The sequence below is a fragment of the Apium graveolens genome, chromosome 3 (assembly GCF_009905375.1).
Source record: "Apium graveolens cultivar Ventura chromosome 3, ASM990537v1, whole genome shotgun sequence".
Lineage (NCBI taxonomy): Eukaryota > Viridiplantae > Streptophyta > Magnoliopsida > Apiales > Apiaceae > Apium > Apium graveolens.
Genome location: NC_133649.1, coordinates 180,977,864 through 180,994,182, shown reverse-complemented (window position 1 = coordinate 180,994,182; position 16,319 = coordinate 180,977,864). Strand labels below are relative to the sequence as shown.

Genomic DNA, 16,319 nt, shown 5'->3' with positions numbered 1-16,319 from the left:
CATTTAAATTTCAACAACATAAATGAGCTAGTAAAGAAAGATCTTGTGAGAGGACTGCCAAAATCAATATTTGCTCCTGATGGCCTTTGTGATTCATGTCAAAAGGAAAAATAAAGAAAATCTTCATTCAAGAGCAAAACTGAATCTTCAATTCTTGAGCATTATCACCTACTGCATGTTGATCTATTTGGTCCAGTCAATGTCATGTATATTGCAAAGAAGAAATATGTTATGGTTATAGTGGATGAGTTCACAAGGTACACTTGGGTATATTTCTTGCACAAGAAGAATGAGACTGCATCTACTCTAACTGATCATGTCAGACAGCTGGATAAGTTGGTCAAAGATTCTGTTAAAATTATAAGAAGTGATAATGACACTGAGTTCAAGAATTCAATCATGAAAGAGTTCTGCAAAGAGCATAAAATCAAACAGGAATTTTCTGCACCTGGAACTCCACACCAAAATGGAGTTGTAGAAAGAAAGAAAAGGACTCTCATTGAAGCTGCACAAACTATGCTTGATGAAGCAAAGCTACCAACCTACTTTTGGGCTGAAGCTGTGCAAACTGCTTGTTTTACACAGAATGCTACACTTATAAACAAGAATGGAAAAGCACCATATGAGATGGTGAAGAAAAAGAATCCAAATCTGAAATACTTTCATGTATTTGGTTGTAAGTGTTTTGTTCTTAAGACTCATTCTAAACAGCTGTCTAAATTTAATCTAAAAGCTGATGAAGGAATTTTTGTTGGATATCCACTTTCCACAAAAGCCTTCAGAGTCTTCAATTTAAAAATGCGGGTTGTCATGGAATCTATAAATGTATCTTTTGATGATAAGAAGATTACTGGACTTGAAGATTTCAATGATCACGATCAGCTGAGATTTGAAAATGAAGATTTAAACTCTGATTCTATAAATTCTGATGACTTAAACTCTGATCCTGTAACTTCTAACGGGTTAAGTTCTGATGTCATTGAAACTGTGGTAACAAATCCAAAGGAAAATGCACCTGTCCAGGGGGAGCAAGCTGAACATCCTACCACAACTCAAGACTCTCAAGAAGCATCAGATCTGTCACTGGCTCTTCATGTTCTGATGAGCCAAATTCTGATAATTCTGGAAACTCTGATTCTTCAAATCCTGAAGGAACCAACTCAAATTCTGAAGTTTCAGAGAGCATAACTACAGGGGGAGCATCAGAAAATGCTGATGGAGATAACATGGATCATGGGGGAGGATCCTGTTCTAGAAATCAACTTCCATCTGCAAGGAAGTGAACCAAATCACATACACCTGACTTAATAATTGGAGATCATGAAGCAGGTGTCAGAACTAGAACTGCAACATCAAATAAATGTCTCTATCATTCTTTTCTATCTCAGACTGAACCAAAGAAAATGGAAGAAGCTCTTCAGGATGCTGATTGGGTGTAAGCAATACATGACGAGTTAAATGAATTTGAAAGAAATAAAGTCTGGACCCTAGTGCCAAGACCAAAGAACAAATCAGTTATTGGCACAAAGTGGGTGTTTAGAAATAAAACCGACAGTGATGGAATAATTACAAGGAACAAAGCAAGGCTGGTTGCTAAAGGCTACTCTCCACAGGAGGGTATTGATTATAATAAAACATTTGCACCAGTTGCTAGATTGGAGCCTTAAGAATCTTTCTGGATTATGCTGCTCACAAAAAGTTTAAAGTCTTTCAAATGGATGTGAAAAGTGCTTTTCTCAATGGAGAATTGGAAGAAGAGGTATATGTTGAACAACATCCATGCTTTGTAGATTCAAAATTTCCAAATCATGTCTACAGGCTTGACAAAGCACTTTATGGCCATAAGCAAGCTCCAAGAGCATGGTATAAGACTTTAGCTCAATTCCTTCCGAAAAGTGGATTTCACAGAGGCACAATTGATAAAACACTGTTCTACCTCAACCATGAAAAGGACTTACTTTTGGTACAGATATATGTTGATGATATCAAATTTGGTTCTACAAATGCCAAGCTCTGTGAAAGATTTGCAAAGCTAATGCAGTCAAGATATCAAATGAGTATGATGGGAGAACTTAGCTATTTTCTGAGACTTCAAGTCAAGCAAAATGAAGAAGGTACTTTTATCTGTCAATCCAAGTACACCAGAAATTTACTAAAGAAATTTGGAATGCAAGACTGTTCAACTACATCCACTCCCATGGCCACTGTAACCAAGTTAGATAAAGATACTATTTCATCAGTAGATATTACTAACTACAGAGGTATGATTGGCTCATTACTCTATTTAACTGCTAGTAGACCTGATATCATATATGTTACATGTCTTTGTGCAAGATTTCAGGCTGATCCAAGAGAACCTCATCTAATAGCTGTGAAAAGAATTTTCAAGTACCTCAAGGGTACAGCTGATCTAGGATTGTGGTATCCTAGAGAATCAGATTTTAAGCTAATAGGTTACTCGAATGCAGATTTTGCAGGATGCAAATTAGACAGGAAAAACACTAGTGGAAGCTGCCAATTTCTTGGAGGCAGGTTAGTTTCTTGGTTTAGCAAGAAACAGAAATCAATTTCCACATCAACTACAGAAGAAGAATATATTGCTGCAGGAAGCTGTTGTACACAGATTCTTTGGATGAAGAATCAGTTACTGGATTATGGGTTAGAATTTTCTAAGATACCTATTTACTGTGATAATCAAAGTGTTATTGCTATGATAGGTAATCCAGTTCAACACTCAATGACAAAGCACATCAGCATTAGGTACCATTTCATAAAGGAACATGTGATGGAAGGTACAGTGGAATTGTATTTTGTTCCAACAGATCAACAACTAGCAGATATCTTCACAAAACAACTATGTGAAGCTACTTTTACAAGACTAGTAAATGAACTTGGAATGGTTTCAGGTTTTTTCTCTAAATCTGCTTAGTTTTTGTTCTCATACATCAGACTTTATGATCAGTGTTTATAGATTGTCTTATTTTCATGTAATCTGTGTTTAAATTGAAATACATTAAATGCTGATTGTTATTTGATGTGGATCTATATACTCTGATAGTGATTTTAATGTTCTGTGACTATTCAATCCAATGAGGATTACTGTGCTAGATGCTGACCTAGTAGTCTTTAACATACTAGAAATCCCATGTTTGAATTAGTTGTTTATGTGGAAATTCATTAACACAAGCAAATTCTGATTTTGAGTTTAGTCAAATTTACTTTGTGTATCTTATTACTAAGTCACAAACTAGATTCTTGCTTCTTATCTATCAAATTCTGATGTCAGTAAATCTTAAGGATGAACCACATGCTCTATAAGCCTCACTTATTTGAAGAAAAGAAAAAAAATTAAAGTCAGGTACTCCTTTGAGATCTAGAGTAAAAATATAGAAGGGAAGACTCAAGTGCATTGCTGGTATTAAGTAATATGCATTAGAAAAACAAATAAATTTTTCTTGGTGACTTTTCACACTCTCAGATTGCTGGACAAATACTCTGATAATAGCATAAATTCTGATAAGCAGTTGTGACTCACTTACACTGAGAAGCCACTGTAAAAAGGAATTTCAAAAGATGCATAAAATGAGCACAAAAGTTGAAGTGGACTTTTGCATAAATTCATTCTATAATAGACTTCAGTATTAATGACAGATTTTAAGCACTTTTCTTAGTTATGCCTTATTTCTAAGATGTATTGAAGTTTATCAGACTTTAATTTTTATCTGATATTCTGCTAATGCACACACTATCACTCCATATGAATGATGAAAATTATTATGGTGATCAAGTTATTTCAGATAAACAGTTAAGTGTCATATGCATAAATTCTGAGGACAAGTTATGATGGAAGTTCTGATGATTAAACTCTGAAGAAACAGGTCAGTATTTGTATGAAGAATCACAGATACAAACATTCACTTTTTGAGTACAGAAGTCATGTTCTGATGACTGTTAAAATCTGATAATAGTCAAGTTCTGATATTAAATCCTGATGAACACTCTGATGCTTAGGTGGCATTATTCTTTACATGACTTATTTGTGGTATATACTGAAACGGTCATATTTAATCAGAATATAATTAGGTGAGATAAAAACAGTCATAATCATTTGGGTTAGTGGTAAACGTGTTTGTCTTGGAAAACTGCATGTGCACAGTAATGGTTACTTATTTCTCGTGCCCATTAACTCCAGCTTTAACTTTTTACAGACTGTTATTATTACACATCGGTCTAGGGAGACGAGGCATCATTAACTCTACACTTAATCATTAATCAGTCCTCTAGTCCCTTGATATTCCATTGGCTATTTAACAGCCATTTCATCTCAGACAAATCATCCTCTATTCTCATACAAACTCATTCTCTTTCTTTTGATTCTCACCATTTTCTTCCTTCATAAAAATGGTTCTTGTAAACATGTTTATGAACTATGAAAACTTCAACGTCGAGTTCAGTTGTGGTGACTGGGAACAGGATTGGCATGTCATTGCCATTCCTGATGAGATATGGAACTTGGTTCTACAAGAAGTTCAGACAAATCTCTTGTTCTTTAAGATGGACTATCAATTCCATCTTGATCGCTTGGAAGAAGAACGGAGAGAGGCTCTTCTTCAGCAAGAACGGATCATCCGTCTTGCAGTGCTATTTGTCAGCAGCAGGAGGAACCAATCTTAGACTAGGATTATCTTGTAATCTTTTGCATGTAATCTACAAATTTCATAAAATGTACTCTTTTGATATTTTAATGAAATTTCTGTTGATTGTAAGATTTAGTCTTTGTTTATCTTGTATTATGTGAATGTGAATGTTCTCATTGAAACCCGTTAATCTTTACTTCATCTACTTGAACTGTATATCTTGATGAATGTTTTGATTAAAATTATGGTTACTAATACTTTGTGCTGATTTGACAAACAAATGTTGAATTTGAATCGACATATATTGAGTTACACTTGAGAAAGTAGAAGCAATTGAGAAAACTTAAGAGAAGCAACAAACCAAATCACTGAGGTCCTGGCTAATTAAGCTTCTCAACAGGCTCAATTGGATGAGATCCAATCTTCAGTTGAACTTTTTCTCTCACTCCTACTATCAGATGATGCCAAAAGGGGGAGAAGTTAGTTAAGTCCAAATGCTCAAATGATCAATTACTGAAGAAGAAAGATGATGAAGCTGATGACCAGGGAAACCCATAGCAAGGGTAAAGGTTAAGTTCAAGGAAAAGAGCAGAGCAGCAAAGTTTCTTCAAGGAAACTAATTACTGATGCAAGAAAATCTTCTACTAAAAAAAAGACAAGTTCTGAAGTTACTCAAACTCAAAATCTGATAGCAAGTACTGAAACTCAAAATCTGATATCAAGTTCTGATGAGCAAAGTCTGACAAAGCCTAATGTTCTGATACAAGGTGGAAGTCAAGATTCTCAAAAGTTCATGCAAACTCTGAAGCTCAAGGGAAAACAGACTACTGTCTACTACAAGGATCCCAAGATTCAGACACTTGATGAGGAAATTGCTAGAAGATTATTTTTGAAGCATAATCCAGGAATGGATTTAGAAAATCTCAAGGAAGAAGAAGCTAAATTTAAAGATGAAAAGAAAAATCTAAAGCCAAAAGGTTCTGTTGCAAATAAACCTCCAAAGCCTAAGGAAAAAGGTATTGTGATCAAGGAAAAGTCACAAACTGAGGCATCAAAGCCTAAAACAAGATCACAATCTGAGATTGATCCCAAAGACAAAGGGAAAGGAAAAATTGATGAACCAATCAAGCCACTGGAGATGAAAATTCCTCAAATTCTGATAAAGCCAGTGTACAAAATGGTTCAAGTTACTGATGATAATCTTGCTGAAGATAAAGATGTTCAAACTCTAAAAAGAAAGAAGATTTATGAAGAATCAAAGACAACCTCTGACAAGGCTCAAGTTGTTCAGAGTGAAGAACTGCAAGCTACAACAGAAACAGCAAGTTCTGATAAAATAATCAAGACATCAACCTCTGACTGTGCTCAAGTTGATTTAGATAAAATGGAAGTAGCTGATAAAAATAAACTTTTGTGGAAAAATGTCAAACCATCAGATCCAAAGAAAAGCCAATTGCTGTCTACTTTCATGACTATTGGGTTAAATGCTAGAGAACCAAGAGACAGGGCTGGACTAGGTTCTGATGAAGCTAAGATTAAGACAGAAGTTGAAGTTGCTACTAGAGTTCCATTTTTATTGACTGACAGGCCGCTTGAAGATGTTACACAGAAATATCTTGATAAGGTTATCTCTATTCAAGTGGTACTGGATGCTCATGACAAGCACAATGTCAAGGAAAATCTGATTCTATTTCTTGAAGATGGAAGGACATATCAGATGTTAGAATCAGATGTGTTAAACAAATCATTGAAAGAACTTCAATTCTTTCATTAGCTTTTAGGGGTAAAGTATGATATTACCAGAAGATGATCAAACTTCATATTGAAGATCATCAGAGATAAAGCTAGAATTTCTGGTTCAAGAGTTACATAATTCATTCCTAGTATTGTTGAAAATGATGGAAGTGAAATTCTAATGAAGAAAAATTCTGCTAAGCTTGAAGTAATTATGAAAGGGAAATGTCTATGCTACAATGAAGATTCTTCTCATCCTATGGTAATAAGATTGAATGATGGTTTATAAAGAAACCATATTTCTGCTTTAAGGACTGCAATCTATCAGATTGGAAGTCAGAATAAAGAGATGAAGCAAGTCAAGACTACACTCTCTCATGTCATGAGGATTAAATAAGAAAAGCTGATATCAAGCTTTGTCAAGAATCATCATGGATTCAGATTGACTCAGTGAGATTGGTAAAAGTTACAAGGACTGTAAGTTGTAGTTAGTTATCTAATTAAACTCTTATTGTATTTGTACTTAAATATTTTTGACATCATCAAATCTATTAACTTGTATATTTTGCATAATTTACAAGTTGGGGGAGATTGTAGATATATTTGAGATGTCATGTCTAATATGTTTCATGTTTAGTTTTCAGATCTTAACAAACAGGACATATCAGGACTTACTGGAAGTCAGAATTTAATATCAAAACTTAAGTTCATATCAGAACTTAAGTGCGGGAGGACTTATAGTTAAGGAAGGAAGCTGATTTACAGTAGAAGATCGTGACTTAAACAAAAGAAGATATGGATGGAAAGAGTTAGAAGACTGGAAGACTTGTAGAAGATATCTGATTGATATATTTTAGGAGACATAATTATATTCCATATCAATTAGAAGTTATCTTGTAACTGTGTACTATATAAACACAGACTTTGGGTTTACAATATATATGTTATCATTATCGAGAAGATTATACATTGTAACCTAGCAGCTCTTAGTGATATTTGTTCATCACTGAAAGAGAACAGTTCCATTGTAACAGAGTTTATTTTATTGAATATATCTGTTTACAGTTACTTGTGTTCAAAATTGATTTGATTGTAGTAACACTGTATTCAACCCCATTCTACAGTGTTGTGTGACCTAACATAACCAATTCACCAAATTTAAACTGTATCCAAATTCAATCAAAAAACTAAACCCGAAATCAAATCCAAACTCAAATAACCAATTCCAATCCAAAATCGAATCTGAAAGTAGATTGAAACCAATTTCAATTCCGATTGCAAATCCAAAAATAATATCAAATCTCAAGCAGATAAATCAATTAATACAATTGTAACATCCTAATAATCGAGTACTATAAAATCCAATTAATCAAATAACCCAAATTACAAGATCAACAACGATGAAAAGAATAAATTAAAAGTAAACAATAACCTATTATAACCATCAAAAAATTGATTTCTGGAGCTCCAAATACGATCTCCACCATTCAAAATTTAGATACCGATGCAAAGAAGTCGTGGTTAAAATTTCAGGATGATCCAACAGTTGAAACTCCGAGAATCGTAAAAACAAGTAGGCTGATCTGTGCAGAAAATTTTCAGCGAATTTTTAAGAAACTTTTGTTGTTGTAACCTAACTCTATCTATTTAATGATTCAAGTAAACTTCCACGATCACTCAAAACTAAGCTCTGATACCATGTTAACTTTAGAGATATAATACGAACGTAAAACATTATTACAATCAACACATAATTTATAATACATGCCCGGACTTATATAGAAAAATAATATAAGCTAAATACCGAAAATACCCTAATATATATAATATAATAATAAATATAAATATATATATATTCTAACACATTTATCCTTATTATTAAAAGTTCACGTTGAGATACTTGATATGTGAACTTACAATTAGATCTGACAAATCGGATTATTGAATCGGTTCTGAATCAGATTAATTTGAGATTGGGTACACCTTCGAATGGTGATATATGTGGAGAATATTCGGATATGATTCGAGTCGATTCTAACTCGGATTAAAATCGAATAAAATTCAGATTAAGATCAGACAAAATCGGGTTCAGATTAAATTCGATTCAGATAATTTAGATAATAAATTATTCATTTTTTCAACATATGAAACTAAAAAAATATTGTTTTTTTATCAAAAGAAGTATTTTTAATATAATACTATGTACTTTTATAAAAAATTATGATTAAATAATTATGTTATCATAAATATAAAATTATTTTAAGTATAAATTTTGCTTATTTCGGGTCATATTCGGTTCGGATAATATATTTTTTGGTTTTGATCGGTTCCTAATTATAATCGGATCTAGTATTTTAGATCTTTTTCGGTTAAATTTTCTAATCGGATAATTTTCGGATCGGTTTTAATTGGGTTTCAAATGATTATCGAATCTCAGTTCAGATCTTGTTTTCATGAACTTCAGTTTGATTTTTCGTATACAGATCCATTTTGTCATGAACTTACAATCAACAATTCTGTGTAAATAATTTATATAATTAAGAAAATAAGCATAAGAATATATAATTAAAAATTAATTATGCCGATTCAGTAAATAATAAGTTATTACTTCTTTCTATATTCAAGTTTACGTGTGTTTCTCTTTATTATTTTTGAAAACTTATAAAATTTGTAAACCGGGCCCAAATTAATGAAAGTTCAATTATTGATAGTAATAAAATAAAATTGACATGCAGAACCCCCATATCCGTGGTCCAGTAAGAGATGAGTTTGCATATGGATAAAAGGGGAGACATTGTCCTATTATTTGAAGCCTATGGTCCTCCATGTATCAAAGGAGACATTAGGTTTGCTAAACTGATTAATCCAAAACGAACAAGCACGATGATTAATCTATTTTATGTTGAGTACACATTAAGAATTTCATTAATTTTAGACAGAATCTCCCAACTACTTAAGGTAGAGATATTTCAGTTTTTATACCGTTTTAAATACCAGTAATAATTTAAAAAGATTTGATTTGGTACATAAATAGAAAGATTACACAAGTAGAGGAGAAAGGGAGCCAACTCCTTTATAAATATAGGTGTTATGAAATGCCAAGTCCGGGAGGCTAAACATTATCTCAATTCATGATGGCTAATTATATTATCATTCAACTCTTTTTCCTCTTTCTCTTTACATTGTTAATCTTTCTCAAATTTTGGATCGGAGGCAGTTGCAGAAGCTCTCTGCCAACCGATTGGCCCGTGGTTCGCATGACACCGGGCCTTCTCAAGAATGCTCATCGAATACATGAATTTATTACAGACATTCTGAAAGAGTGCCACGGCACTTTCCAGTTCAAAGGTCCTGTCTTTTCCGACTTGGACTTGCTTATCACTTCTGAGCCTGCTAACATCCACTATATCTTGAGCAAGAACTTTACTAATTATCCAAAAGGCCCTGATTTCCGCAAGATTTTTGATGTTCTTGGAGATGGGATTTTTAATGCTGATGCTCATCTTTGGGAACTTCATCGCAGAACTACAATGTCTCTCTTCAATAATGTAGAGTTCTATAAGGTGTTACTAGAGTCAACGAAAAACAAAGTGAAGCAAGGGCTGATCCCGGTTCTAGATTATGTCTCCAGAGGTGGAATTGAGGTGGATTTGCAGGAGATATTTCAGAGGCTTACTTTTGATAACATTTGTTCTCTGCTTTTGGACCAAGATCCACAAAGCCTCTCTCTTGAGCTACCTTACATTCCATGCGAGAAGGCTTTCACAGAAGCTGAGGAGGCGCTTCTATACAGACATTTTTTGCCTGAAAGTATTTTGATGCTGCAACGTGTGGTTGGATTTGGTAAAGAAAAAAGTTTAAGTAAAGCTCGAGAAGCTTTTGATGGTTTCATATACAAATGTATCTCAACAAAGCGCCAGCAAATACAAATTGGAGATTCTGGAGAGACGTCTACACCAGAGGAAGAGAGCGATAAACTAGATCTGCTTACAGCCTATATGGAAGCATACAAAGCAAAGACTGGAAATCCTGAAGTATTTTTAAGGGACACTTTGTTGAATTTAATGATTGCAGGGAGAGATACCACTAGCACAGCTCTTTCTTGGTTTTTTTGGCTCCTCGCCGAAAACCCTGCAGTCGAATACAAGATTCAGGAAGAGATTGAATCAAAGTTGCAAACAAAAGAAGGAGAAATTTGGAAGCATTTAAACCACAGGGAAGACTTGGGTAACCTGGTTTATCTGCACGGAGCTTTGTGCGAGGCTTTAAGGCTCTTCCCTCCAGTTGCTTTGGAGCACAAGGCTCCAATTCAACCGGACATTCTTCCAAGTGGTCATCCGATAGACAAAGACTCGAAAATTGTGCTATCGTTTTACTCCATGGGAAGAATGGAGAACATTTGGGGAAAGGATTGCTTAGAGTTCAAGCCAGAGAGATGGATAACTGATAGAGGTGGGATCAAACATGAACCTTCATACAAGTTTCCTGCGTTTAATGCAGGGCCAAGAACTTGTTTAGGTAAGGAAATGGCGTTTACGCAAATGAAAATCATTGCAATAAGTATTATACATAATTACAAAATCGAAGTTGTTAAGGGTCATCAGGTAGTCCCAAGTGATTCTATCATCCTGCAAATGAAGTATGGTTTGAAAGCCATGGTATCCAAAAGAATTCCTTAGTGCATTTCAAGAATCAGTTATGCATGTTGTTAGTAATGTTATCAGTTGAAGACAGGAATAAAATGGATCAAATGTCATGATCTAAGTCGCATGATACTTCCGCGAATCAAATAAAGTTTTCTACAAAGCACATGCTATGTGCCCTCCTATGTAACTAAATATTAATTCAGTTTTTCTGGTGGTGTGTCTCCCATTGTAAGAGTTCTATTGCATAATTTATATCGAAGATCAAATATATGAATTTAAAACTTAAATTCCGGAAAATGTAAAATCCAGAGCTTATTTTTAATATACAGAGCAAATAAGAGCAAATAAGTTATGAAAAGACTAAACTGTCCCGAATGTACATCAATAACTCCTGAAAATTTTAAAGGGGAGAATAATACTGTATTTTCACAGCATATTTGCTCTGGAAATAAAAAAAAAAGCTTTGGATTTAACATTCCTCTTATTACAAATCGAAATTAAAACTCCTGTACTGGATCTTTTAATTTAGTTTATCGATTTTCATGTGATTTTTCTGTGATGTGCTCATATATATTAAATACAAAATTCTATAAATTTAGCTTTTTTTATAATGACTGACCTCTGCATTTATAATAATCACACCAATTAAATACATCAAAAATTTTACTTTGCACAGATGGGCACTCGACAAACCCTTAGTTTATTTAGCGGTGCTATGAGGAATTGGATATCCATGGGGCAACGCAAATGACAAATATGGAGATAAAATACACAAGTGGGAGAAAAAGATGCCAACCAGTATGCAAGGGTCTAAAAAAAGTACTCTCACACGAAGAATCAATTATTTCATCTCTCAAATCCACGCTTTTAGAAAATCTAGGAAAGTAAACGTCAGTTTGAATTAGGGCCTTTATTTTCTTTTATAAAAATCAAAACAAAAACAATTGGGGCCTGTAAACTATGGTAAAATTAGGCCTTTATTTTATTTTAATAGAAATTTTAAAAAAGACACATAATTTGACAAATAAAATAAACTATCAAAATACATTAAAAATAAGAAATGTATTTCCACAAATTCACTGTTCTTTTCTCATTTTGTGACAATATCATCTAAAACACTTCTCATAACAAATTCATCAAAAGTTTAATTTCAATTTCCATCAAAACAAATCTATTTAGCACTATTGTGTCATAATTGTTCGAAAATATATTTGCAATGCAAATTCCATTAACAAAATAATTGTATTTTAATTTAAAAAATTTCATTTCATTGCTAAAGTGTCCATTTATGTCCTTCAATAAAATAGAGGAGGAAGAAAATTATACAATTTTAGTGTTAAATGTACTAGCTTAAATTGCACGGGTTCATTAATATTCAAGTAGTTTTAATATTTTTTTATTCAATTACATAATAATTTTAATAATTTTATATAAATATATAATAATTATAAATTTATAATAAAAATAATGAAAGAATTATGAAGAAGTTGTAGTCGTTGTTTAGTAGGATAAATTTTGATCGTAGTTTAGCGGGATAAGAAGACTATATCTAGTAGTTTAGCAATTTAATAATTTAACATGTATATAACAATATTTATTTTTATTTTTAATAATTAAAATAAGGGATAACCATTGAAATCAAAATATACCCCATTCCGGTTATTAAATTCACTAGCTTAAATCCCGTGCGATTCACGGGTTCCCCATAATATTTAAATTTTTTATTTATTCCGTCAGATTATAATTTAAAATAATTATATAAATATATAATAATTATAAATTCATAATTAAAATTATAGGATAACTCGTTGTTGTAGTTTAGTAGGATAAGTAAAGTCTGTTAGTTTAATAATTTAGTAGTTTAGCGAATATATAACACTATTAATTTATTTTTTAATAATAGCATAAATTGTGGTCGTAGTTTTGTAGGATAAGTAAACTATGTTTAGTAGTTTAACAATATAGTAGTTTAACGAGTATATAATAGCCTAAAACACGCACAAATTATTTTTAATTTTACATATGTGGCGCCCCCGACCCCGGGATGACCTCAGAAACCTGACCTAGGGATGTCAAACTAACTACAAATTCGATATATGCTTACATAACCATAAACTTAATTAATAATATAAAATTCGTACAACATTTTCAGTCTATAACAAAATTTTAAGATACATCAAAAGACCCTAACCGTGTACAAACATAAGTCTATTACACCAACTTTATTCATACTATATGCTTCCAGCCATCCACTAAAACCTTAATTCATCACATTTTTATCTTTTCCTAAACATCCTTCTCCGAAACTCTTTCATGTGAGAGTTAGTGACATAATGGAGTGAGCTTATAAAGCTCAATAAGCATATATCGTAAATTTCAACTAAGTTTTATCTAGAAATCAGAGTTTCAAATTATCAACTAAAATAAAACAACTTTAAACAAGAGACGTCAAAAGCTTATCACAATCATCAAGAGTTCATCAAAATAGTTCTCACAAGATTAAAACAGAGTATATAGGCACGATAGGTTCATCAATTCATCAATTTGGGATCCCGCCCAGCTAAACAATTGGTTTAGCTTACTTTCAAAAAGGAAGCATCATCATCAGTTCATCAAGTATCATTGCAAGAATACTCGTTTTTCATCAGTGAATCATCAGTCAAATCAAACCAATCATCATTTAAAGATCAAAACATCAACGGTAAAATAGTACATTATATATTTACCGTGCACCGCTTAATTTATTCTCTATGAATCCCGAACTTCGAATTGATTTTATAATCGATCTTTCATCCACTTGAATCTACAGTGATATGGTTGCTAAAACTTTGTAAGGTCCCGTATGAGGGCTATTTTAAGCTAGAAGGGGGGTTGAATAGCTTAATTACCAATTTAAAAATTGTTGTGGCGTTTTAAAAATATTTTATCCATTTTTAAAACTTTATCGAGTGGTTATGCAGTTTATATGTGCGGAAGATAAAGTGCAAGGAAAGAAAATACCACACGGTGATTTTATCCTGGTTCGCGATGGCGCAACCTCTAATAGATTCGCTCACCCCTACTCCAGTTCCTGAGCTCCTCTCCCGGACTCGGGATTTTCCCTTATAATAAACTCGCTCCTTTAGTAGGCGGAGAAGCCTTTACACCTTTTACAAGTATTTATCTTGGTGCGTGTTAGGTCCCAATTTGTTTGTAGAAGGGGGGGTTGAATGCAAACAATACCGTTTCGTCGAATAAAATGCGGAATAAAATTGTGAAACAAAATTCAAGTTAAATAAAACTTTTATTAAACTTGAAGGGTGTTACAACTACGGTATCGGTTACAAGGGATTAATCTCAAATCAATTATTACAAATTTAGAATAAATTCGACATGAACTTTTTCTATTTTTGTAATTAAAAGATCAAATGCTAAAAGCGATTTGAGATTAAGTTCTAGGGATTTTAATCCGCTAGATTGATATACAAGAACAAGATAAGTAATTCTAGTGGTTTGGATTTAACATTAACAAACTAGAATATTTGATCTTGAATAAGCAGATGAATGATGAAATATTTTCTTTTGTTTTCTGCTGTGTTTTCTTGTTCTGTATGTTGCTGCTCTGTTTTTGCTGAGTGATATTTTGATATTGTCTTCTGCTTCCTTTTTAATCAATCACAGCCGAAGTTGTTGAACTGGTGTGACAATCTTTTAGAGCTTGAAAGACTTTCGGTGAGACAATCTATTAGAGCTAGGAAGACAATTAAAATGAACTAGCAAGACTTTCGGTATGACTATTAATTGTCATACCGATTGTCATAGTAGTACAATTGAAATTGTTTTTCTGAATACCTAATTGATTTTAATCTAATTGAAAATTCTATCAATACAATCAACTGAATTAGCAAGACATTCGGTATGACTATCAATTGTCATACCGATTGTCATACTAGTTCAATCAGTTGTCTTTTTAGAATTATCACAGATTTTAATCAATTAAAATTCTGAAAATCCTCATTATTAATTCTAAATTAATTAATCAATTTAATTCAATTAATCAATAAATTAATCCTTGCAGATTTAATTTATTCTCTTAATTAAATTATATGACTTAATTAATTAATAGAGAATTAATACTATCCCTGAGCAGCATCCATTCTTCTGAAAGTCTTTGAGATTTATGAATCAATTCCGTCACTTCAATGCTGACACTCGATGTACTGTCTGGTTCATGAGTGACTAACTTTCGTGACGTTTCTTCATGTCTTGACTTTGTTGTTCTGATTGAATCCTTGTAATAAATGATACCTTGACGAGATCTCTGTCACTTGATTAAATCCACGATCTTGATTTATATCACTGAGGCATGATCAAATTCTTGAACTTCTTCCAGTGAATCTTCAAGTCTGCAGATGAACAATGTTTCTTTATTCTTTGACAGATGTTACTTTGTGAGATCTCTCTGATGCTTGATCCACTATTTACTTATTACATTCTTATTTGAGTTGAGTTAAATACTCGAATAAACGAGTAGGCTATGACATATGCCTTTCAATCTCCCCCTATTTGCTTGTTAGACAATAACAACAAATACCTAGAGGATAACTCAACTAACAAATAAGAAAAAGATATAAACAGTAATGTAAAGTAAATAGCAGAAAAGTTCTGGATTATATTTAACATTTTCCAGATTCCAAATGAAATTTACAAGTGAATACAAGATAGATGTTCCTCTAGCCTGAACATATAACTACATTAGACTATCTTGATTCATAACGCTCTAATCATATTACATTGAGTTTTGAGCTAATTGACTTTAGTTGTCTTCTCTTCTTACTTCACCTTCTTCTAAATCTTGAAGCAATTCCTTGTCAAAAACACGATCCTTTTCTGAAGTGAAGCTTGCAGGTCTGACTGGTTGAACTCCAACTGTCTTCAACTTATTCTTGAGTTGATTGTACCTTTTAACATTCTTCTCACAATAAGCTTGAATCAAGTCAGCAGCTTGAGTCTTCAACATGGATGAATATCCAGCAGTTCTCAAATGATGTTCCATCCAGACCAGATGCTTAGCTGAGTAGTCTTTAAGAGATTGTACATCGAGCTGACAGATTTGAAGACAATCAGACTTAAAGAATCTCACTTGATGAGGATTGTTGACCACTTGAGGACTAGCCCTGCTGGCAAACTCTTTAAGCCTTTCCCGAAGAACTTCATTCAACTCTGAGCTTCTTTTCACTTTGTTTAAAAGAACCCAAATATCTGACAACGAACGATTCTCAAATAGATGAAGTGACACCTTGAATGATCCTTCACTCTGACA

The 16,319-nt window shown here is 32.9% G+C and overlaps 1 protein-coding gene across 1 annotated transcript; it reads left to right on the top strand.

Moving 5' to 3' along the window:
* The first annotated feature begins 9,414 nt into the window (after positions 1 to 9,414).
* LOC141712960 (alkane hydroxylase MAH1-like) lies at positions 9,415 to 11,304 on the top strand. The gene has a single exon (XM_074516105.1). It carries the CDS (start codon positions 9,503 to 9,505, stop codon positions 11,048 to 11,050), a length of 1,548 nt encoding a protein of 515 aa, XP_074372206.1. The 5' UTR covers positions 9,415 to 9,502; the 3' UTR covers positions 11,051 to 11,304.
* Positions 11,305 to 16,319: the final 5,015 nt, after the last annotated feature.

Coding starts and splice junctions, on each gene's coding strand:
- LOC141712960 (XM_074516105.1), top strand. CDS start 9,503: ATGATGGCTAATTATATTATCATTCAACTCTTTTTCCTCTTTCTCTTT.